Source organism: Rhipicephalus sanguineus, chromosome 2 (genome assembly GCF_013339695.2).
Source record: "Rhipicephalus sanguineus isolate Rsan-2018 chromosome 2, BIME_Rsan_1.4, whole genome shotgun sequence".
NCBI classification, from domain to species: domain Eukaryota; kingdom Metazoa; phylum Arthropoda; class Arachnida; order Ixodida; family Ixodidae; genus Rhipicephalus; species Rhipicephalus sanguineus.
Genome location: NC_051177.1, coordinates 1,226,702 through 1,251,745, shown reverse-complemented (window position 1 = coordinate 1,251,745; position 25,044 = coordinate 1,226,702). Strand labels below are relative to the sequence as shown.

Below are 25,044 nucleotides of genomic sequence, written 5' to 3'. Positions count from 1 at the left end.
CTTCGACACAATGAAATTCTCAATATAACAAAGTATTTGTGTCCCTATAGCTTCATGACCATAGAACATCTTGTATATATAATGAAGCTTGTTTATTAGCGACTTCAATGTTACCAAGTTTTGCTGCAACTGCAGAGGACAAACTTCTGCTGGCACCAGTGGTCCCATGGTTAACTTGCAAGCCAGTGTTGTGAACGCCTTTTTCAACTCGCATGCCATACCTTTGCTTTCTTTGCCTCAAAATAGAAAGTTGGGCGAGTTGGTGCATATTCATATTTAAAGAAAAGCGGCGCACAAAAAGACGACGACAAAGAAGAGAACCACACACAGCGCTGCCTTCGGAGAAGGAGAGCCCCTAGGCACATCGTATCGTGCACTACGCAGAGTAGATTTCTGTATTCTGCGCAGTACATCAGCGCCCACTTTGTTGTTGTTTTTATTACTGCTGCATGTCAAGTAAAAAGCCTGAGTAGCCATAGATGCAGTAGCAGCAAATGCAGTGAGCTCACAGTTATCTTGCAAGCGATAGCAATCGTTTAGAAAATGGATGCCACCGAGCCTGCTATCTTACGATCTATCTTGGGTGGCGACAAAACAGACACCACCGCTTGTTTGGTAATATCGCAAAGCTCACTCCCTGTGAACCCGGACTCGGAAGAAGCCAAGCTGGACTCCGCGTCGAATAGAATAATCTTCAGGCGATCAGAAACAGGCTCGTTCACTGCATGTCGTGTGCAGTTCGCTGCACAGTCCTAAACATGAATCCATACCAACTAACTCAGTTTTCCATTCTAGGTCAACATAATAGCACTGGTGCCTCACCACTTTGGGAAACACACAAGGTTTTCATGACAAGCTGCAGCGGCAGAAGAGGTGTGATAGCTTCGCTCATTCCATATTACCACAGTGCAGGCAACTGAAGATTTCAAGAAAGACGAGAAGACAGCCAGAGTTCAGCCTAATTATTGCTCATTGTAGAGTTTGTGAGAAATGAGTAGGCTTGTGCGAATATTCAAGCACTTCGAATATTCGAACGAATATTACAGCATTCGAATCTACTTCGAAACGAATTTAAATACTAGGAAATTTCCAAGTACTCGAAATGAACGAATAGACATGTATAAACCACGTGTAACCGCCTGTAAAGGCTGTTTCACTGCAGTGGAGGTGTGTTATACTATGAATACACCTTTCCAGGAGAAATCTGCACTGTCGCGAAGCCCCACTTAAAGTTTAAATGAACATACAGTAAAACCTCGCTAATTCAAAGTCACTGGGAATGTGAAAAATCTAATTAGGCAGATTTTCAAATTAACCGAACATACAAAAAGTGGGATGCAAGGAACTTTGAATTACTGGAAGTAATCAGAGGAGGTCGTTTACTGTTCCTGCTAGTTTGCGGCTACAAGGCTTATGTCTTCCAGCAATACCTGGTCCCAATTTTGCCGCTAAACCGGGGAAACGGCAAGCACTGCTGCTGCCAACGCAAGAAAAAAAAAAGAAAGAGGAAAAGAAATTACACCATCTCCCGCTAAAGGGGACCATGAGGCGATGCGAAGCCGGAGCACTTGCATGATCGTGTTTTGATGGCGTTCGTTGGGCATGCTACCGACCTCGAGCATGCTACCGACCTCGAGCATGCTACCGACCTCGAGCATGCTACCGACCTTGCGTCGTGGAACGCGAAGAGGCGAATGGGGAGCGGGGAACGAGGGCGAACAGGGAACGCGGTCGACAGGCGCGCAAGAGGGGGGCAGCGTAGGAGAGAAGAGAGAGGGGGAGGGGATGTGTATGCGCTGGCACTCATCGCGGCGTTGCGCAGGAGAGAATTTCGGTATGTCGAGTCTGCGTTTCAGAGGAGTGGAGAGGGGGAGGGGAGAGGTGTGTGGAGAGGGTTTGCGCATGCGCGGGTAAGTGTGGTCACGGCGCACACCACCACCACCACCGGTTTGAACTCTGCTACAGCTCAGACCACTTATAACGTAACCGCTTACAGTGCAGTACCAGCTATAATGCGGTTTTTTCTGACTCCCGTTTACCCTCCCATAGAACTCCATGTATACGCATACCGCTTATTGTGCAGTCCCCCAAGATGAAAGACCGGTTATAATGCGGCTGCCGGAACGTTCTCAGAAATGCGAGGGAGCGAGCGTGCTTCTCAGCGGAGATGCGCCGGCAGGGGGGAGGGAGAGCGGCGACGGCGTTTCGAAGGAGGAGCGGAGGCGGAACGAACGAACAAGGAGCCGGGGGAGGAAAAAAAAGGGGGATGGCGGTGGGGGACAGCAGCCCGGCGCGGGTGCGTGGTGTGAGGAGGGGGAGCGGTTGCGTGGCCGACGGAGAAGCCTTTGCCCCCTTGACATGCGCGCTTTGCCCCGGCCGCATGACATGCGCGCTCCGCTATGTACGGGCGCCCGCGTCCGCATCAAGAGCGCGTTGCCACTATTTGTCTCCGTCGGGAAAATAGTTGCTTCGTCGTGGAGCGCAGATATCGCGCGTGCAACCTCAATTCCCCCGCAAGTAACAATGCTTTGAGACGCGATTGAGCTTTCGCCTTTGCCACCAACAGGCGGACTTACAATCTTGAGAGACTTTTTCAGGATAGTTGCCGCGGCTGTTCTCCCAACCGCAAACCGAAACTGCGTTTCACGCGTGATGCCCTCAGTTTAGCTCGCGAGTGCGATCTCTTCTACGCCCGATCTCCGTGTTGTCTAGGGCAAGCTTCTTGCGACGAATGCCAAGTTGCAACGCGCACGCTAGGCCTAACAAGCACTAGCTGCCATGTCGGCGGCCTACAGAAGTTACGGTTTGGTGCAGAGTCAATGAAACATTTTGCGGTTGTTGCATTTAAAAGGTGTTGTGACTTACACCTTCAACGAAAACGTGGGCGTGCATGTGAAACACTCGAGTGGTGGTTTGTGGTCGCCACCGTTTTCGACATCGCGCACGCGCAGTGTGTTACCGCGGCGACTTCGCGTGACGGCGCATTTTTTCCGCGTTCGTTATGTCGGCACCGCAGGTCCGCGTACGCTAACCGTTCAACATTTCCAAACGTAAGCAGACGCAAACTTACGTCCCAGTCGCATGCCTCGATAGTCGGAATCGCGCGCCTACCCATTGGTAATGTTTGCACACGTGCAACCTTTCAAAAATGTTGTTTTGGTTATAGTGCGGTACCGCTTATAGTGCAGATATTCGCGACTCCGGCGACTTACGTTATAAGCGGTCTATGCTGTATAAGATGCTTCGCATCTAAAACGGTTGAAATGCACGCCTGCGGAAAAGACGTGCTTCGCTGCAACACAGTGGTGACACGCGGGCAGCATGTCACCTGCTCCTTGCAGCGTCAGCACGTCATGATGTGACCATCCACCCATTCTTTCTGGTAAAATGAAGAATTTAATAATGGCCAGTGTGACGGAATTCGCGATGTGTTCTGGGTGGAAAAGGTGATCATTGAAGCTTTCGAACTGAGTTTTCAAAGTAGGCGTTGCAGGCAAGTACTCCGCCAGCAGTGCAAGTGCGCAAATTGCCGGAACAACCGCCATTCGGACGTTTGCATACATCGCGAATTCCGTGAAACCGCCCTTTCTTAATTTCTCTATTTTCCCGGAAAGAATGGGTAAATCATGAAGGGCTGACGTTTAGAGGAGCATGCGTCATGCTGCCCACGTGTCACTGCTGTGTTGCAGTTAAGCGCGTCTTTTCCGCAGGCGTACATTTCAGCTGACCACGAGACCGCCTTTTCTTTAGTTTTTTTCTTGCGCTGGCAGCAGCAAGGCTGGGCTGCTTCACTTGTCACTCATTAGTATTGCCACCTTGTGGCTTCTAAGGGCCATCGTTTCTGCAGATTTGCGGCTAAATCGGGATCAGGGAATTGGCACATAGCACCGTAAGTTTTCGAACTATTCGGGCTGGTACTGACCGCCACTTCAAATTATCCACTCACATTGACATTGCAAAATACGGGGCCAAAGAAATCCTTCTAATTATGCAGGATTTCGAAATAACAGAGTTCGAATTAATGAGGTTTTACTGTATTGCCCTTACATCGAATCATCATTTTTTAAATCTAAAGCTTGTTATACTGGCTTATATGCTCTAAGTATAGTAAATTTTAAAACCTAACATATTTTTCAGGTTATCACTTGAATTCTACCGAAAGTCGAATCCTGCTATTACCCAAAAAAACTTGCTTCCACTTCCCTTTGAACCAGAAAGAATGACATATGCATATGCCTTGTTTCAACTTTAAAAATATTGTGCTGGTTAGTTGGGTCATGACAAATATGCTCATTTTTCTTTATAATATGTGATATAAACTATTCAAATTCGCTTCGAAATTTGCTTCGACCAAATCACTACTCGCTTCGGACCTAATATTTACTATTCGCACAAGCCTAGAAATGAGGGAAGCTCATCATGTCTCCCCTGCAAAGCATGCCAGCTCCCTCCTCACTCTCGCAAGTCCCCCATGTCAGCTCTGACCGGTTCTGAACATGCATAGCTTATGGGTCACTGCTGGCAGCTTCAAAAATCGGGCATGGAAAGCCGACGGGAGAATACCGACCCACTAACCAGCATGAGGTTCGGCAATGTCACACAAGAGAGCCTTGCCTGTTCAGTGTGTGTCTCGTGGTACCCTTCAGCCGGGCCTTGTGACAATGGGCCAGTGGTCGTGGTGCCCTTGACTGCCTTCCAGCACTGGGCCATCAGCCGACCAAGCACAGTGGTTGGATGGAGGGCGGCCAGTGTGGGCACCAGGGCCTCGGCAAAGCCTCGCACCCCTTCCAGCAGGGGTGGTGACACCAGCACATGCACGTCCCCTTGCAGCCGCACCACCACTGCATTGCGCTGCAACAACGGGGGCTGCTGGACCCACTGCTGCTGCTGCTGCTGCTGCTGCAACACATAGTAATAACGTATCTACTTGACTCTAGTTCTAGGCTGGCCCCGATTCTAGGCCGACCCCCTAAAGCCCGAAGCCAGAAAAGAAGAAGGTTACCTCAAGTGTACGCCAAGCAGGAACAAAAGAAAAAGAACTTGCAGCATTCACAAACCAGCACTTACAATCGCACCCGCGAAGGGGATTGCGAGCAGCAGAGCAGACAACTCATCCAGCTTTCTCCTCTGTGAGTGCGTGTGAACTTGTACAGCTATCTCTACTAAACGAAAGCTGTTGCTACTCCTCTGAAACACAGCACCTGCTGCAGTGTGGCACCGACTGTCCCAAGTAAATTGAGCTCACACCATCACTGCACTGGGACTCTTGTACGCATGTGTTTGCTGTGCCCTTGCAGTGTGTCCTTGTGCACGAGCTGCTCGTTGCTAACAGTGGCGGGTGTCAGCTGAACAGCGATAAGAGTGCAGTAGCGGAACACTGCGAAAAATGTGACCACTGCATTAGTCCTGACGATGCGGTGATCCTGGAACAGGAAAGCCGTTGGCGCCGGCGGCTTCTCCTCGAGTCGTGGCATATACAGAATACAGCGGAAAACATCAACTGCACCACGGGGACCTTGCCCCCCCTCTTATTGTCAAGGCTTGCGGCAACTGTCGGCAAGAAAGCGAATATAAGCGCCGTGCACCTCGGGCCATCTCACCCCTGAAGAAGAAGCCGGTCAGGCTTCGAAACGTCGGGTTTTTTTAAAATAAACCTTCTGGTTGGAGATTTCTCCTTTTGCCTTTAGTCTTTCACCCAACCAGGCAGACTTCTGCCGAATGTTTACCTTTAAGTCAAGGCATCGACGTGGCGGCCGGCAACCGACGCCTGTTGCAGTCTGTGTACGCGAAGACGGGCCTGAGACGAGCGGCACCATTCATCTAAGAGACTTTTCGCGATCGTTCTGACTTTTTATGTCTTCTTTACTGTTTTTACTGTTCCTTATTATTGCCTCGGCGCATAGGCGGAGAGTTTTCATTTTGCCGGAGGGGGCGGGGGCCCGACTTGCTCTTCCACATTTCTCTCTCTCTCTCCACATATATATATATATATATATATATATATATATATAGAGAGAGAGAGAGAGAGGAGTCCAACTTCCAAATTAAAGAATTTAATGTAACTTTAGTAGGTGCCCGCGATATCATAATGAAGATCTGTAAGTGGAAGACCCTAGATTTATTTTTCAATTTACACAAAGACATCGATCCACATCGTAACTCTTGGCTCGAAGCGAAATTTTCGTTGACCGCGTCGCGTAAAATCGATTCACGCAATGCGTGGGGCTAGGCTTTACTTTGTTAAAACATGCGCCACACAGGAGACAGTAGGCTAACGCTATCACGGGAAGCTTTAATTATATGCCAGTGAGTTCAATTCAAGATGGCCGAAAGTAATTCTGAGATGGTAGCAAATACCATTTGCTACCACTGCACCTTGTGCGAAGCTGCGGTTATGTATCTGGACGAGTAATGGAGTTGCTCATTGGTGGCCGCACTTTTAGTAAAACCCTTTACTGATAAATCAAAACTGTGTACAATCTTTTCTCGGCACTTTTATAAGCAGGCATGTCGAAGGGTACCAATATGTATAGGCAACCAAGAAATTACCCGTTTTTTTATTGGCGAGTAAGTTTGTGCGAAAGCGCTCAGTGGCTGACTGAGATTGCTTTGTATTCTCAGTATCATTTTTGTGTTCTGAAAACCATTCACTACGGGGTTCAAGACAATTAGAGCGCAGCTCTTAGGCGTCCGTTCCTGCATTGAGCGGCATCGCCGTTGGCGTCGGCGGCGTAACCGATAGCGCGAACGAGGACGAAAGAGAGCGAACGCGGAGTCTGTCGATATCACGAGATACTGGCCTCTAGCCTCGCTTTCTTCCTCTGTCGCGCGCGCTGGCCCCTTGGTCGGAGCTCGTGCGCATGCAGGGCTGGCACGTGCACTGCGGCTGGCTTCACTTGTCGTAACGGGGCTGTGGGCGTTTCACTTGGTTCGCGACAGCTGCAATGCTCGAGCGCTGGCAGTTTCTGTGGCAATATGTGACGAATGTTACATTGCTACAACTGCAGATAGCCAAAACTTCAAACACAGCTGGCATTGCCCGAACACGAGGCTGCGCTCAGCGAATTAGGCAGTATCGTAATCGCCGGCGAATTTTTTAATTTGTCATAGCTTAAGTCTTCGTTTCAGTTGTCCATCAGCACAACATATTCTGCACGTGAAAATCCGTTTGAGGGGCATTTTTCCATTGAATGTTTGACTTGTCACTGGCCCATGTGCCGAACTTTAAATGGCTGAAATGAAAAAGAAGCGGGCATAAACAGCCTCCTGTGAAATAGCTGCCAGGCAGGACGACCCGGGGACCTAAGCCAAGCTCTTAAAAAATACCCTGGGCCGGCGCCAGGGGGGGCTCTGCACCCCCATGAGGCAGTCCGGGGGGGGCCGGAGCCCCCCAGCCCCCCCTACTCTCCGCCTATGCCTCGGCGGATGTTTGTTCTTGTATTTCTTCGTTTCGATTTGTTCTTAACTGGGGTTTCTGTGCACATCGGATGTAAGCGTTTCGATAAGGTGTTGATATTTTAATTGGGAGAGCTTTAGAGCTAATGTTTGTCTTCTTCCTGAGGATTTTCACTGCGTGTTAATTTAATTTAACGCCCAGGTGTCTTGCCGTTGCGACTTTGTTGCGTATGTTTTCTTGGCCGACACAGGAGCTCTGGTTAGTAGGGGGCATTTAAGGAGGGAGGGATGTGGGAATTCAGGCGTCCGCAACCAGTTGCTCGACGCGATCTTCCCTTGGAGAATTCTCGTGTCTCTCTCCTCTCGACCGGACGGGGGGCAGCTGGTCATAAATCGCCGTCACTTTGCTGCCACCCCGCCCTCGAAGGTTAAACACGGTGTCCCATTGGCCTAATTTTGGCGGGATTCGGACCTTGCTTGCGCTCGCCTAGACGCAGAGGCGCGCGCCGAGGTTCGGAGAGACCATTTGGGAACCTCGAAGGGTGCGTACGCGTTTTGGCCGCTCCGGCCGGCGGCGATTTTTTGTTCTTTGTTCTCCGTCGCCGGCCGGCGGTTACGTCGTTTTGTCGGGGCTCCGTCCTCGGCAGGCGCGCGCTCCCCTCCGCGGTCTCGAAGTCCCGAGGCAGCGCCTCGCGATCGTGCACCGAATATGTTCCTTTTAAGTGTTCCTATGTCTGTTCCGTTTCTTCTGCTCTGGGGTGCGCGATCGCGGGAGCGCTGGCCGAAGAATAAATAGGTCGGCTCTCCAAACCTGGTTCTTTGGTTGCTTGTTTTATAGGTGTGACATTCGCGGTTGTAGCTTGTATTAGCTAATTGGTGCCATGTGTAATTATGTTACGTACGATTGGCTGTATCGAATTATTGATCTCTTGTACTAAAATCCCCGTAATAAACCACTAATTTGGAGAGTGTCGCCTAGGGTCTCCCTCGCTGCGCGCGACGGCTCGCCATCCCTAAGCGGTGACGGGCCAAGTTCTCGCGCGCAGCAGTTTGAACGGTACACGGGCACGGGACGAACGAGGATGCGGCAGCCTGCATGAAGCTCCCAGTCACGGCCGCTAAATAAAAAAGAGGTGCGGCCTGCCGAATGGGTGCGTTTTCAATGGGGGAACGCGTGGCATGCAGAGTTTTGAGACGCTACCGCGGGGGCGCTGCACATCGGTAAACGCCAGTGACTCTAGTAAACAGCGGCCGCTAGTAAGCGAACGCTCGTTGGCTCGGGCGAGCGCAAGCAAACGCTCTTGCTGGAAATGAGCAGCCGTACGCTTGCTTACGAGGTAGAAAAGGTGCGGGTTTTTTGTTGCGTTGGTGCTTAATGTGATTGGACATTTCACCATAACTGCGATGCCCAAGACCTGTCGCCGTGGTGGAGATCGGTAACTGCGAAGAAGTCGCACGTTCACTTCAAGCAGTACCACTACAAGGTAAAGCGCAAGCTGCTGCGACCGACAGCCGTGCCGACCACATTTTCATCTTTTCCAGCTTACAAGCTAGCCGCGTCCTCATTGAAAGCTAGACCACTTGTTCGTGTTTTGCCTACTCCTTCCATATCGAACAGCAAACAATATTAACTAGACGAGTGCCAAACCTCAAGAAAAGAAGTCGTCAATCCCCTTGCGTGCAGAAGTTGCTGAAACAGAAAGCGTGGTGAGTGGAATGACGTCGAACGTGGAAGGATTCTCTGGACTGGACGGCCGACACAGCCCTGCCGTGGAAGACCGCGTTAAAACGCCAGAGTTAAAACCCAATGAACGTCCAGTTCGGTGTGCAGCGCTGTGTGTCTGTCCGTCATTTCTTGTTTTCGTTTTTCATCTGCGCTGTTTCTTCAGGACGTGAGTACGCACCAACTCGCCCAACTTGACGTTTTGGTACAAAATGTAGGCAATACCTTTGCATTTACTGTGTTTCAGTAATGTAGTTCAATGGTAGCAACTCATGTTTGAATCGGGTGTCATTTAAAAATGGCACTTATTAGTGAAATGCGAAGCAGATATACACCAGATTTAGCAAGTATATACGTGGGAGATATTCCATGTCACGCTAGTTTATTTTGAAGAACAGAAAGTAATCACGCATCTCTAAAAAAGCCCCCGCAATGAGGAAGTGGTCCACGCAGATAACAAAAGCTAGAGCATTCAAACAACTGGGGACATCAACGAACAGCAGTGGACCACTTTTGTTCTCAGTAGAAGAAAAAAAAAGAACGATTGTTCAATAAAGTTTTACATTCATCCATCTATCGTTTGGCAGCGGCGCTGTACAGCACGCTTACAGGTGTGTCTTCATGGAAGCATGCCCTTCTTGCGTATAGTAGCAATAACCGCAAAGGAAACCATACTGATACGTCACCTGGCGTGTCTTGCACATAAATAGCCGAAAGGCAATCACAGGTCAATGCGAGGCGACTGTAATGACCACTAAAACGAATGCACGCAGCCGGCTGGCCGCCTGTGCGAGCGGGTTTTCGGATGGATGGATGGATGCTATGAGCGTCCCCTTTGTAACGGGGCGGTGACATGTCTGCCACCAGGCTCGAAGAAAAAAAAAAAAAAAGCTTCCTTGTTTTATGTTGGCCTAATACCTTATTTACATTTATTAAATCTATGTTATTATACCAAAAAAATATAAATTCACGGTCTATCTCTCTGCCTCTTAAGGCAGAATGACCCTATTTTTCCCCCCATTATTTATTTTTGTTCTTTATCTTTACCGTTGTGCAGCGCTGCAGCGGCGGGAGCAAGAACTAGCGCTGTCACCGGCGCACAAAAGAGCATTCGGCAGGCCGCACCTCTTTTTTATTTAGCGGCCGTGTCCCAGTGCTCGAACCCGCGGTGGTGTTTGGCGCGTACGGCTAAGAGTAAACCGCGAGGACCGTGCGCGCCGGGAGTGGCGACACCACACTGGCGCCCAACGCGGTATCAAAGGCTCATTAAGCCTTTGATTAGACTTAGCCGAGTCAGCACGCCTTTGCGAATCAGGCTCGCCGTGTTACCCGCGTTATGTCTGCTAAGGGACTATACACGCGCTATCCGCACACCCGCCCCGCACGTGGCGGGACACCTGCCGCCCGCAAACGGAGGAGGAAAAACCGGTACCCCGTGTGCGACGATTGGCGTCGTTCCCGTTTTTCCTCCTCCGTTTGCGGGCGGCAGGTGTCCCGCCAGGCGCGGAGCGGGTGTGCGGATAGCGCGTGTATAGTCCCTAAGCGTGAGTTTTCTCCACTGTCGTTTTTAGCAGATACCGCTGTGCTCGAGAACAGGGCCAGTGCCCCCTTCGAGCAGCATGCGCACCAGGCGCTCCCCGAGAACGGTGCAACGGCCGGTATCCCTTTTGAACCCGCGCCGCTTATCGAGCTCGGAGACAGTTCCCCACCGCTCGAACGCGCCGATAACGCACCGACAGCTTCCTTTGAAGCGGGTGCACAGACGCTGCTGCAAAATGCCGCCCAATTGATCCAAGCGCTCTCGGGAGCTGTACAAACGCTTTCGGCCGTTTCGAAACGCACTCATCCCGCTGTCATGTTGGCCGTTCCGACCTACAGCGGGTACGGTGATCTGCAAAGTGCACGAGATTACCTGGACTCTCTGTCACGTTATCAGAGAGCCATGGGTTTGGACGATCAGGAGGTGCTCGGGCCCGTTGTCCCAGCTGCACTGACTGACACGGCGGCTAGGTGGTATCGGCTTTCAGGCCACCGAGCACCAACCCTCGATGAGTTCCGCGCGGCCTTCCTGCGCGAATTCTTACCCGCTGACTACGAGAGTAGGATGCGGCGCGAGCTCGAGCTCCGCACGCAAGCTCCTGATGAGTCGCTTCAGGAGTACGTACGCGCGATGGAAGACCTTTTCTCTATCGCTGAGCCCAGAGCTTCGAACGAGGAACGCGTCGAACGGGTGATTAGGCAGGCACATCCGACCTTTTCGGCGTACCTGAGCGGCAGTCGCTTCCGAGATTTAGAGGAATTGGCCGCTGAGGCGAAGCGCATTCAAGGCGACATTCTCGCCGCGCGCGCCTATCGCCCGCCACCGCCAGCCAGTGTGGCCCTTGAACCGCGCTGCGCGTGGGGAGGGGCCGTAACCTTTCCCCAACGGCAACAGCCCGCCGGGGCTGCCTTTGCGGCTCCCGCTAGAAGCGGGCACAGTTGGGAGCTGAGCGATCGCGCTCTAGATCCCTACACGTACGCGAGGTGCGCAGCAGCCTGTGCTGCACCGCAACTCGACGCGCGCGAGCAGGGACGCTATCCAACCCAGCGCATCGGTGAGGGTGACGCTCGTCATAACAGGTCCTTTGATCAACAAGCGAACCGACCCCTGCCGCTAGAGGCTGCGCCGCCTCGGGAGAGGGACCGCGACGGAGCATCTTCCCTTTCCCGGGACGAAATGCGCTGCTTCCGCTGCCGCGAACGAGGGCACATAGCGAGGGAGTGTCCCGTATCTAGGCCTCCTGTGAGGCAGGGAAACGGGGGCGCGGGTCGTTCGTGAAGGCACGAGCGGCCGAACCCTTGCTTCTCCCCTCCGCGTACCGGGCAAGCAGTCTTGCTGGTGCGCACGCGCCGTTTATTTCGGTCATTATTGCCGGCCGCGAATTTTCGGCGTTGCTAGACACGGGCGCGAGCGCTTCGTTGTTTGGCGAACAGGTTTTGTCCCACTTGCGGAAGCACTCGGTGCGCTTGCGGGACAGCCGAACGACATTCACCCTCGCGAAAGGCGTGGCCCAGTCGGCTGGCGCCGCAGGGTTGACGGTCAGATGGGGAGATCGAATGAGACGCACGTGTTTCGTTCATCTCCCAGGGCTCAGTGTTCCTGTGATTCTCGGTCGGGACTTTCTCCTAAAAACCGGTATCGTTGTGGACATTGCGAATGGAGGTTATCGCGACGGACCTTTTTCCCAGCTGAAGCCGTTCATCAGCCCACCGGCGTATACTGTTGCCTGTGCAGCAGAGGCGTCGGAACCGTGTTGTGTGCAAAGTTTGGGGGCAGGCTCCTGTGCTATGCGTTCGTCGGCTCAAAATCCCCATTGGGATCGAGCGACACGACACGTAAAGGCTCCGTATCCTTTGACCGCCTGTGCGACTCAATTGGATGACGCACAGAAGGCTCGTCTGTCCGCACTGTTACGTCAGTACGATGGGCTCTTCACCGATCAACCGGGCTGTACCGAAATGGCGAGCCACTCGATCGAGACTGGCGACACGCTTCCTTTGAAGTGTAACCCCAGGCCCGTCAGCCTGGCCAAGAGGCAGGTTATCGATGGCTTGCTGGACGAGATGCTCTCAGCTGGCATTGTTCGCCGTTCGTCCAGCGCCTGGGCGTCTCCAATTGTGTTGGTGCCTAAGAAAGATGGCAGTCATCGCCTGTGCGTAGACTACCACCATCTCAACGGAGTGACTCGTAAGGATGCCTATCCGCTCCCCACGATTAGCTCCATCGTAGGAAACCACCTTCACCCTATCGCCGTGGACCCTGGAGGTGTTCGGGAACCTGCTGACATCAGGCGGACCGCCCGGCTGTGTCCTTGTCTCGGCCGTCGCCGAGAAGCCTTGCTGCCGTTTGCCTTACGGCTGCTGCACGAGGCTAGCTGACATGGCAGCTGCGCCCGGCTCTCTGCCGACGCCGGGACGCCTTGACACCAATTTGGTTTGGCGTCAGAATTACAGCAGACCTCGCTGTCCCATCGAGGTCTTTGGTCATCCAGCATGGAATTCAGGACCCCCGAACCACCACCGAAGCAGCGTTCGTCAGACTCGCGGGTCTGTCGTCGACTAGATCAACGAGCCGAAGGTGAGCCCGTTCCGGGCATGCGGACATCAAACAGGTCTCTTGCCTCGCACTCTGGCCAGCAACATTACGCACCGCCTCCCCTCCGAACCGTGGACGCTCTCCCGCGTGAGCATCACGAACACTCGCTTTAATTTCTTTTACCTCCTTCCGTAGCACCACATTGTAGTATAGTGTAACAAGTGTATTGTGTTATTACTATTTTTTGTCCTTTTTTGTGTAGAGTAATTAGCAGCAGTTGTGGGCCTGGGCTGAGGTTAGCTGTTGCTCATGGCATAACCCTAGCAAAAATGCCAATAGAATTTTCTATTGGTCTTATAGAAAAATCTTATTTGTTGTATAAGTGCTCTATTGGAGCTTTATAGGTCTTATTAGAATTCTATTGTCACCAATAGTGACCAAATGAGGACATCTATTTGTCACCGATAGGACCAATAAATTTTTTATTGGTGCCTATAGCTGGCAGCTATTTGTCACCCATAGAACCAATTGATACGTATTGGCACCAATAGGGTTTAGTAGGAGACATCTATTTGTCACCAATGGAACCAATAGGTAAATGTTAGTACCAATAGGTGGCAGCTATTTGTCACTTATAGAACCAGTAGGCACCAATAGGCTTTAATAGGCAACGTCTATTTGTCACCTATAAAACCAATAAATAGCAGCTATTTGTCATTTATAGAACTAGCAGGTGTGAATTGCCACCAAAGTCACATGGTTATGCATGGTATTAAAAGGCCACCTATATGTATTTAATTCACTTACAGGTCATGCAGTAGCGAATTCAGCCAAAAGGCAGTTTTTGATTTGTTCAGTACTTGAGCAAAGTGGCAGCTATTTTACGTAACAGTGTTCCAAAATATCGCAGCCATATTTTTCATAAATCTTACCAAAATAATTACACAGATGCAGGCCCGTAGCCAGGGGGGGGGGGGGGCGCCCTCCCCCCCGAAATTTTTATGATGCATGGTGTTTTACCGAAAATAAATAATGAAAATAGGCGTTTTTCTCAAATAGTCAAGGCTTTCAGCAAGTGCGCCCCCCCCCCTGAAAAAAATTCTTGGCTACGGGCCTGCACAGACGCCTGTATATTTGTGCAATATCATTCTGTACTCAAGGTTATGGTTATGCATTATATTTGTGGGATAAACCCGCAAAAAGACAGGTTTACAGAAAGAGAAAGTTATCATAGTTGAAAAGGGAACGCCACAGTAGGTAATGTTTTAACTGAGGTACTCAATGTTCTTGTAAAGGGAACGCCATTTGTACTCTGCTGTCCTTGCATGGTGCAAATGCGGTGGGAAAATAAGCTGCTAATAAAATAAGCGAAGTCAACATGTAAGGTAGAATTCGTCACTTCCTGCTTGAATGTGTGCACATATTGTATACATCGTTCTTTTCAGCAGGTGGGCTATCGCGATTCTTCGACAGCACGCTATGGAAACAAACGCGAACAGTACGGCATCTACCAGCTCCGCAGGTGGCATTACTTTTCAAAACAGTTGTAGCCTGGCTGGTAATAGGACAAGTTATCCATGATAGATTCACGAGACTAGCGTCTTTTTATTGTCACCAAGCTAAGAGCGCGGAGAAGACAAATGCGCTGTTCGCGTTTTTTTCGTCGCCTTTGTAAGTAGTAGCTGTGGTACTAGGTGGTAGGTTGTAAGTGCAAGCTCGCTCGAGCGCTTGCACTTCTTGCGACGGTGAGCATCACGTTCGCTGCCGCAGGTTACTGTACCTGCGGGGTCACCCTTAATGCGCATCAAATAAAAACGAGAAAAATCTGAAGTTCGAAACATGCGGAAACACGATAACGATAACAAAATCATGAGCAACCAACGCCGAGCAAGCACAGTGATACAGACTTGCCAAAAGAGCTCATTGAAGATAATAGCTGTCGCGTGAAGGCGCTGTATGTCTTCTATTTTCTTTTTCTTTTTGCAGCTGAAATTTCGGTTCGCTACGCTTTCCATAACCTTCCTTCCCCAATGTGTCAGCAGCTGAATATTTTCGAGGGGTTGGAAATAGAGCAAAATATTGCAATACAATAGCAAAAAGTAAAATCTTGTTTTTGCGGTATGGCCACGGCACGAGCGCCAGCCAGCAAGCGAGCCGACTACAGCCAGCCACAGCCGCAGCGGATGTTTTCGGTCGAGTCACGAGTGTGTGGTGCGGCATGTTCGTGGTCGAAGTCAGGCTTAGAAATGTTTGTGTCTTTTGAAGGTTGCACAAAAACGCACGTGTGTAATCGCGATGACAATGCAAGATGCAAGGTCATGAGCGTCAAAGAAGTTAAACGTTTCAGCGCTAAAAGCGTCTCGGACTTTAACAGCAGTAAGTGGTACCGAGTGTGCTGACAGGATGCTGCTACCAAAGGTGGTTGCTTCGGAGCACATACCCTGCCGATGTTAGGCAAGTGAACTGTTTTTTATATATTTGCTAGTCAGTAAATGTTGCTCTTGCTGTACTAATTCGCGCATCTGCCAGCGTGCCCACCGGACAGTGAGGACAAGAGCGATAAATCAGTGTTCACTTACGGTTCTTTGCAGATGTATTGAAACAATAGATCTAGCCAAGTAAAATGATTTTGTCGCTGCATGTGCCCAGCTCTCACGGCCCTAGCATTGTAACTGGTATGGAATAAGTCTGAGAATTTGGCATAGTTTTTTTTTTTAAAGTTAGCCCCTTCGTTTGTTCTAGTTTTTCCGCTCCACAGTACAATAGTTTTGAACATCGTGTGGGCTGTTCGCATATACAGACGCTGGCATAAACGCACGTTATCGACTTGCGCATTGTTTTCGCGATAATCTAAATAGACTAAAATATGTAATCATGCCTTCGTTCACCCTCAATAATACACTTATGGGAGAGGGAAGAAGTTTATTGGCAATAAAATCCTGTGTGGCTGTCCCATCATCAATTACTAGTCATGCTCACTGAACCCCATTCTATGACACACATGGTTGCAGTAGAGAGGCACTATATTTAATGAAGATTTCTGTGTGAAGTCCCGAAGTTCACACGCTGCGATCGGTTTGGTGCTCTGTTCGACCTTTCCCACAAGTGTCCGAAGTCCACACACGTGCTGCGGTTATGCTTCTGGGACACAAGCATAATCGAATCTGCTGTACGAATTTGACAAAAGATCCGTCCTTGTCATGTTAAGCTGTTAGCTACAGCCAGCTCACCGGAATTTCCCTTATGCCGATTCTACAGTGTGTTGTATCTGCATATTTTTTTAAGTGCGAATGCACTTTATAAGCGACCCTGAATCCGCCGTCCCATAGCAACGGCGCGAGGAGCGGAGAGGAGCGTCTGTAGCAACGGCGCAGCGACGTCACGCCCCACGTGACTGCGCGCGCTCCGCCCTCCGCTCCGTGGCTGCGCGCGCCCCGCTCATTGCCTGTGGTGATGAAGGCCGGCGGCGAGACGCCGAACGAAAGCGTGCGAAGCGAGCCGAGCACCCCGAAGCCGATCTGGCGCGGGGACGCGCGATGTGTGAGCGAGTGCGGGCCCTCGAATTCGATCGGCCGGACGCGCGCTTCCAGCGAGACTTCCTGGACCGCAGCTTCGGATATAGCTGCGCGGTGTGCGATCGACTGTGGTTCGCCAACAACCTGAGCCCCATCTCGGGCGTGCGCAACGCCGCCAACAAGTTGAACGCGTTGCGGGTTCTTTGGAACGAGTTCGGAAGACAGATCATCATCATCAGTAAAAGTGCTTTGCACTTAAAAACGGCCAGACCTCCGTGGGTCGGCTGGCGCGTGCTCTCTCGCTGCCGTCTCCTTCGCTCGGCTCTGCAGTTTAGTCGCGCGCGCCCCCTCATAGCATCACCCCGTGCTTCGCACTTCCTCATACTCCCCTTCGGGGAAATGCGGGTTTTTTTATTCTAATGCTTGTTTTCTTTCATTAGCACATCTAAATATTTTCTTTCTTACTTGCTGGTATTTTATGTTTGTTTCTTTTTCTTCAGGCACTACCTAGAGAAGCGGTGCAGTGGAATATATTCGACAAGGAAGCACAGCATGCCTGGAAAGCTTGTTGCGGGGAAGATCGCCGATTTGATGAAGTTATCCTGTAATAATGATAAATATGGCACATGCCTCCCTTCAAATAGAATTTGTTCATTTTATACAGGCGCTGCTATGTTGCAGTCCTCAAATGTCCATTATTTTATATGCCAAAATTACGAGTTCCCAGCGGAGAAATAGGCCAATAGATTTCCAATACACAAATACAGTACTAATAGGCAAATAGAATGCCAATAGACAAATATACTACTAGTACGCCAATAGACAAATACACAATAGGCAAATAGAGTGCCAATAGACAAATACACCAATAAACAAATAGAGGTCCAATAAACCAGCATACCACTTATAGACCCATACGATACCAATAGACCAATATGTTCAATAATCCGGTAGGGTATTGGTTTTTCTATGGGTGATTTCTGCTAGGGAACGCCTATGTATGCATGGGCGACGACCGGCTGCCTTTGCAGACCGGTGTAGGGTAACTTAAGGAGAGGAGGATGTGGGGATCCGAGGCGCGCCCGAAGCCACTGCGCGGGCATTTCGCCGTTCCGCGAATCCTTTCCCTCTCCCGTTCTCCCGCGACGGCAAGTGGCACCATCTTGCGCTACGCGCCGGCTCTCGTGGCGGCGCTGCACGCGGTCTCAGAGCCGCGAGTTTTCGGTGTGACTGATGCGCGTGCACGCCAGGACGAACTCTCTCTCTCCTCGAGCGCCGCTGGGTAAGCACGCGTTTCCTTTTGGTCCGACGTCCCCTATGGGAATCGCTGGACTGTAGCCTGCCTGGGTGCATCAGCATCCTCAGCGGGCGTGTTTACCTCAGTGTTAGCTCCGGTACGTATGCTAAGCCAAAGAGCGGTGCCTAGTGCTCGTGCGCGGTCGTACCACGCCGAGTCGCACTTGCCGGAGGCCCACGCGTACGGAGATTGCCCTAGCTGTTGGGACCAGGCCCACTGGTCACCGCGAGAGTGCTCAGCATAGCCGCGAGGGACCTTTTCCCGAGCGGCGTGTCAAAGCTCGCCATTGCCAGCTGCGACGTGCTCGCGGTTCCCCTTGGTGTATCGTCCGCGTGAAAGCCCTTTGCCTCCCCGTGCCCCGGGAGCGGACGCTGTGCTGTGTGTGTTGGGGTGCCGCCAAAGGCAAATAAAGTGTTTGTGTGTGTGTTATCTCGAACACTGTGTTTATGCCGCGCGGTGCTCAACGCCTTTGCTATCTGAGCGCGCGCGGAGCGGTGCGCTAAACGTAAGCAGGCGACGGCAGACGCGGCCCTGTGGCTCGCTAAGCCTGAACTCGCGGTAGTCTTCGACTCCGGTGAGCATCGAGGCTACCACAGGTTCCTACTGCATTAATTTTCCTCCGTCACGAAGCTCCCCATGTAGTAAAAGTGATCGCGGCCGGCAGTTCACCACTGACAATGTCGAAGAACTATTACGGCTCTGTAGGTGCCACTATCTGCATTCCACGCCTTACCACCCGCAAACCAATGGACTAACTGAGTGCACCAATCGTACCATCATAAACATGCTTTCAACGTATGTCTCAGCTGACCATAAGAACTGGGATGCCGTATTACCTTTTATAACGTATGCCTTTAACACTGCCAAACACGAAGTCACAGGTTATACACCTTTCTTTCTGCTCTACACTCACCATCCTGAAAGTTTCCTCGACACCATGCTTCCTTTCTCGACTAACGAAAACGCAAGTGTCGCGCCGAAGAAGCACGTCGACTCGTCCGCCTCAGAACTCTCTCGTACCGTTCCCGTGCTAAGGCCCGTTACGAAGCAAGACATCTGCCAGCCACCTTTGCAACAGGTTATCTTGTGTGGCTGTGGACACCAGTAAGAAAGCAGGGACTTTCCCAAAAGCTTTTTTCTAAGTACACCGGTTCATTCGTCATTATCAAAGGTTTGAGTGACGTCACCTACGTCGTCACAAAAGTGACAGCTGGCAACTGCCGTTCATGCAATATGCAACTTGTCCATTTTGCACGACTCAGCGAGCCCTCTGACCTTCTCGGTGAGGTTCGTCTGGCCCTGAGGAAAATGTAACGCGGCGCTGGAAGAGTGCAAAAGAAGGACAAAAAAATAGCACGGGCACGAGGGATTTGGTGATCGGCAGCATCTGACTATCCCTTGTCTTTTGCCTGCCGCTTCATTGTGCTCATTGTAAATAAACCCATATCATCTGTGACTATATGGGACATGGTGTTTTCTTTGTTATAATCATCATTTCACTATAACGAGGTTCTGGAGTGTGGGAATGCCACTCACCTCGGTACTTTTGTTGGTAAATGGCCGAGCAGTGGTGCTGCCGCCCCCAATGGATGCAGCTCTTCTTGCCCGTGGCACCATGTGCACGTCAGAGACACCGCGGTTGCCCCAGGGTGTGAAGCGGGGTTTCCAGCCGGAGGAGCTGGTGTGCAGAAAGCAGGACACCGAAGGAGGCCCTCCGTCTGTGGACCGTGCTACCAAATGGGGAAGGGGTGCCACTGCCTCCTCCCAGTTGGCCACCTGGGGCAGTAATGAACTGCTACACCATTCGACTGAGCTGTGCACCCAAATAACCACACTTCAAAGGAGCAAAATTTAACTTAATGGCCCGAGTTGTCTATATATCCGACTTTTATACGTTACAGAAAATAAGTAACCGATTACAATTACTTCCCTTAAAATTTAATCGATTACAGTGGTCAATTACAGCCCCAGAAAAGTAACTGAGCATTTACAGAAATGCAATCGATTACTCTTGCATTACATTGCTTAAAAATTTTATTGCCCTAAGACAATAGCACAACTTTACTCAGACTGCAACAAACTCCTGTGGCTTGCATGGTAGAGAGAAGGATGGATTCTTGAATAAATATGGTAGCACAAGGTAACAGGACACAAGAAGAACATGGAGACACACACACAGCACTACACTTCCAATAAATTGTTTATTTTTAGGCACCACATGGTTCTTATACACTTTCCTCTTTTTTTTTGCACACAGCTTTTTCATATCGGACACGGAAACAAAATTCATTTATCACACCTTTCAGCTCATGCGCAGGTATTGTAGCTTTCTTGAGAGCGCAATCGATGGACTGCTGACACATGCACTACCAGCCCTATCTATCCATTCAGCTTCTACAATTAAGTGCGTGTTACTTCACACCCACTCCTACGTAAGATGGCGGTATCTTGAAAGCATGGATAACATTCGCATTTCTTGCAGCGCAGGGACAGGAATCTATCTGGCGTTGTCTTGTTCGCTTTATTACTATGCTCATGCAGCCTGTCGTTAATACCCCTGCCCGTCTGGCCCATGTAACTCTTTCCACAACTTAACGGACTCCGGTATACAACACCTGTACAACAATCCATGTATTCGTTAGTGTGCTGTTTTGTACATTTAGGTTTCGTCACTCCATTTGGATTAGTTTTCCGGCACAGGATACCTAGTTTGTTCGGCACCGAAAAAATCACATTGATGTCTGCTCGTTGTGCTATTTTCTTTAGGTTGTAAGAGAAGCAGTGAAGGTAAGGTACTACAGTGATTTTCCTGCATTTAACTTCCTCTCTCATCGAGGACACGTCTTCAACCAGACGTACTTGTTTGAGCATGCTTTGTGCTACTGATAATAGGACATGACTTGGGTAGCCAGGCTCCTGAAGTCGTTTTGCTTGTAACCTGAAGCTTGCATCCATTAGATGCAGGCACAACTTCTGCAAAGTGTTCTTAAAACGAAGCTTTGCCCCTCCTTTTACTAGTTTGGAATGATTTGAATGAAAAGCCAGAAGTGGCTTATTAGCTCTGGGATGATAAGACCAGCATGTGTGGTTGTCGGTATACACAAAGTTAATGTCAAGGAACTTCATGGTTACATCAATAGACACTTTACATGTTAGTTCAAGTGGACTAAGGCAGTCAGGTACAAGGTTAAAAGCACACACACATATTGAAAGCTCTCCGATGTACAGTAAAAAAAAATTTTTTAAATCGTCCACATATCTAAAACTCCTAAAAAAATTGGGGGACCCTTAAGCTTCACTTTAAGAGTTGAACGCGATAGCGAAATCCGGCCCCTAGTGCGCACTTCAACCACTATGTGCATACTTATTAATGTGTATTGTTACACAGACACGCACACAGACACACGTGCGATGTGTCTATAGTAATGGTACAGGTTTTCGATCTAAAGCACTTCTCTGTGCTAGAGTCGAGACACATTTTGCACAATGCCTCACATTATCTAATGCTTGCTGTTTGCTTCATCAACGCCTCCTCCAGAAAGGAAGCGTTGTCTTGATGTGTTTTCTGCTAGATGGACATAGTTGTCCATTGTTGGAACTGTCTGAAAGTTCGTGTGTTTTTTTAGCGGCAATGGCTGCACTGTCCCGGCTTTTTTCGAAGCATGGTGATGCACAAAAAACGTAGTTTGATTTCTTCGCCAATGTGCCCACAAATCGCCGAATGGGCTCATTTTTGTCGTCACACCTGCCAAACAAAATGCGTTAAAGAGACTCCTTCCACTACATGGCATTTATGTAGTGTTTTTTTTTTCGAAGCAGTTGCAAGTAACATCGTGGCTTTGTGGTAGGACATCTGCTTGCCACGCAAACGGCCCGGGTCTGATCCTCAATGGGTCCGAAGATTTTTATTGTTTATTTTATTTGCATCTTTCTCGATTTTTCAGTCCCGGACGATTTTCGCTAATAACCAGTGACGCCGTCACCGACACCGGAATTTCTGCGACACGAGCTCTCTAACACTAGCGCGTTAAAACAGTCTTACCTTGAATGCATCCCAATGTGGCTCTGTCCAACTCTGCTAAATCAAGGTTGCTAAGAACAGGTGCCAAGCAAGACCCTATACAAACTCCCTGCTTTTGCAGGTATGGGCTGCCATCTTTTTGAACAAATGTAGACTTCAGGTAAAACGTAAATAGCTCTAAAAAGCCTTCTACTACGGTGCCTGCTGTAGCTGAAAACCGTACAGCTCCGAATTGATCGATACACTTCTTGACGCAGGTAAGCAATTTGAACTGCGGCCGGGAATAATAAAGGTCTTTTACGCCCACAGAAAACGCCTTTGGGCCCCTAACCGCATTACCCTATATAAACTGAAGAACATGATCCGAGTTCTTGGCAAGGAAGGAATCCTTCAGTTCAAGGACGCTTATCCTGAAGGTAAAGGGCGACACATTTCTGCCACGTCCCTCTCTCAGAAATTATTGCCCGAAATGGTACACCATCCTTACGTGTTTTGGCTCTAAAGAAGACTTCTAAGTAGTCATTCTTGTCAATACCACCTTGTGCCTCCACCTTGCTACCTTGTGCTACCATATTCATTCAAGAATGCCGTACCAACAAGCCCCCCTCGCAACTTTACTAGGATGGAGGCTCGCGTGCAGGCTTACTGTGGCTTCTGTCACATTGTGTTACAGGCTGTTCAACAGGAGTTGTCTTCCCCCTTTCCTAGTTAAGAGGTCAGCTGATACATTGAACACTCTCTCCATGCATGCGCTGGGGGCAAGTGCGGTATTATAACGATGGAACACCTTGCGCAGTGCTCCGATGCTGTGAAGCGTCGCGCTTCGCTGTTGCTGGTTAAGGCGGTGCAGGTAAGGCCAAGGAAAAGGTGGAAAAATAGGCTCTGTAGGGACAGGTCGCGGGGCTGCTTACAACTTGATTTTGGTAAAAAGGAGTAATTGATTACTGGTAATTAATTACAAGAAAATATAATTGAATTACCCAGAACATTACAGTTTCGAAAAAGTAATATGTAGATTATATTACAAAATTACAAGAAAATGCAATTGATTACAAGTAATCGATTACTTGTAATGCCTTAAATACAACTCTGGTATATATGCAGACAAGCCCACCAATAATGGTATTCCAGTGCCACGAAAATGCTATAACCGGTAGCTGTTACAGGCAAGTCACATGGAACAAAAGAAAAATGGAACAAGGGAGGGGCACAGCCGCTGCTATTGCAACAGTGTTAGCTCGTTTAATGCAATGAGTGGTCCCCGTTAGAAGCATGACACCGTCCACTCCTATCAAGTGCAACAAGTGTCTAAATTTAGAAGACTGCAGCTCAATTTTTGCAATCACAGCCTGAGACGCCTGCACTTCTTCTCCCAACAAACCCCCATTCCACCATGCCTGCCGTCACCATGCATACGGTCAACACACATCCCTTCCAGCTCGCACACAATGTTTACGCCAAACAACAGGTGGCTGCACAGAGAAGGCTGGAAAATCGTCTCTGATGGCAGTACACGGCTGGAGCCTTGCATTGTTTTCAGATGCACTTAGGTAGCTACTTCCGCACCCACATAAACCACACAAAGAAACACGAGTGGACAAACATTATTAGAAATGTTGCAACAGTTCCGACCTTTCACTACTGGGCCACAGGCGCGATATGCAGGCCACATTTTCCTCAAGAATTTCCTTTGTACAAGCTGGCATGTTGAGACACCTTGCTCAACTAGAACAAGCTATATCTAAGGGTGCAGAAAAGTACTTTAAAAAACACGTGGAATTTTCCTATAGCTTCTTTCCTTCACGGGGCTGAAGAGTCTATCAGTTTTGATGACAATTACGGGAATGGGTTATCTCCTTGCTATTAGAACATATTCTGAATTTCAGCACCCTAGCATGAATACAAAGAAACTCTTATAGTGATCAATCAGGTATGTCAACTTAAAAAACTATCATTTCAAAAATATTAAACATATATAAAATGTTTATAACAATGATGCCTTCTAGATGGTTTGTAGTGCAGGATAAGGCCAGTCACGTATTTTTTATGATGCTTTGGTAGAAATGTCACCATTCTAAAAGCAAAGATAATTTTTTGCCTTGTCACTACATGTCAGACATCTGAATTTTTTTTTGTGTTAGAAAATACTTAGCAATCAGAAAAGTACCTTATCTTGTCCGTGACAAAATTTCAGTCTAGGAAAAACCTTGTAAGCAGCTATTGGTGAAGCACTTTGGAAATATTGGTTTTCCTAATGGGCTCGTTCTCCCCAAAAGTGCCAACTGAGAAAAATGAGCTCAAAGGTTTCACAAAATGCTATTTATTTCGATGGTCAAAAAAATTAATCAAAGTGACTTGCTGCATAGGAAGGGCTTCCTCTTCAACATGACACTGTTCTTTGACAATTGCATCCTATCATCTTCAATTTTTCGCTGCTTTCGAGCTGTGAATGTTGCTCACGGTTCCGGCTCACCAGCGACTCTGCTGCCGCCGAGGCAAAAAACTGTGCACTTTTAATTTATTTATTTGTCCTCTGCCGTACTTTCAACAGAAGGTATGCCGTGAATAAAAGGTGCGAAAAACAAACGTTCTAACACGGGCAATCACTTTGCGTTTGGCTTCTTGCCCGCTTTGCAGCCGAGTCTTCAATAAGGCGTTTCAGAGACGCTTTCGACAGCAATTGTGCGCAGTCCCGTGAAAAAAATGTTTTATTTTTTTCTGCTCCACAGATAACAACCAAACTTGGTGAGCATCTTCTTTAATGAACCAGCAATCCAAAACCACACAAACTTTAAATGTATATGTTTTTCGAAAATTGTTTTTTAGCCCCGCATCCCCCTTAAACGTTCCCTTGCACGTTTCGATCATTTATACTAAATTACAGGTTGGAGAGACACGCAGACTCTTTAGAAATGAATTTTATAGATTGCCCCGACTCTCCCAACTGGCTTTCCACAATTATTGGCAACATGGTGCGTGTGACGTCATTTACGGCAAAGCGACGGAACCGAAGTGCCA

The 25,044-nt window shown here is 49.3% G+C and overlaps 1 protein-coding gene across 2 annotated transcripts in view; it reads right to left on the bottom strand.

Moving 5' to 3' along the window:
• The window catches only part of LOC119382338 (transmembrane protein KIAA1109 homolog), a 961,129-nt gene that overhangs the window by 696,240 nt on the left and 239,845 nt on the right, over positions 1-25,044 (bottom strand). Inside the window, exons 12-13 of one of the 2 annotated variants that reach the window (XM_049412180.1) lie at positions 19,542-19,781; positions 4,615-4,899 (exon numbers count right to left, since the gene is read on the bottom strand). In XM_049412180.1, coding sequence (XP_049268137.1) covers positions 4,615-4,899; positions 19,542-19,781 — 525 coding nt within the window. The remainder of the gene's footprint in view (positions 1-4,614; positions 4,900-19,541; positions 19,782-25,044) is intronic. The other variant, XM_049412181.1, reaches the window with a different exon arrangement.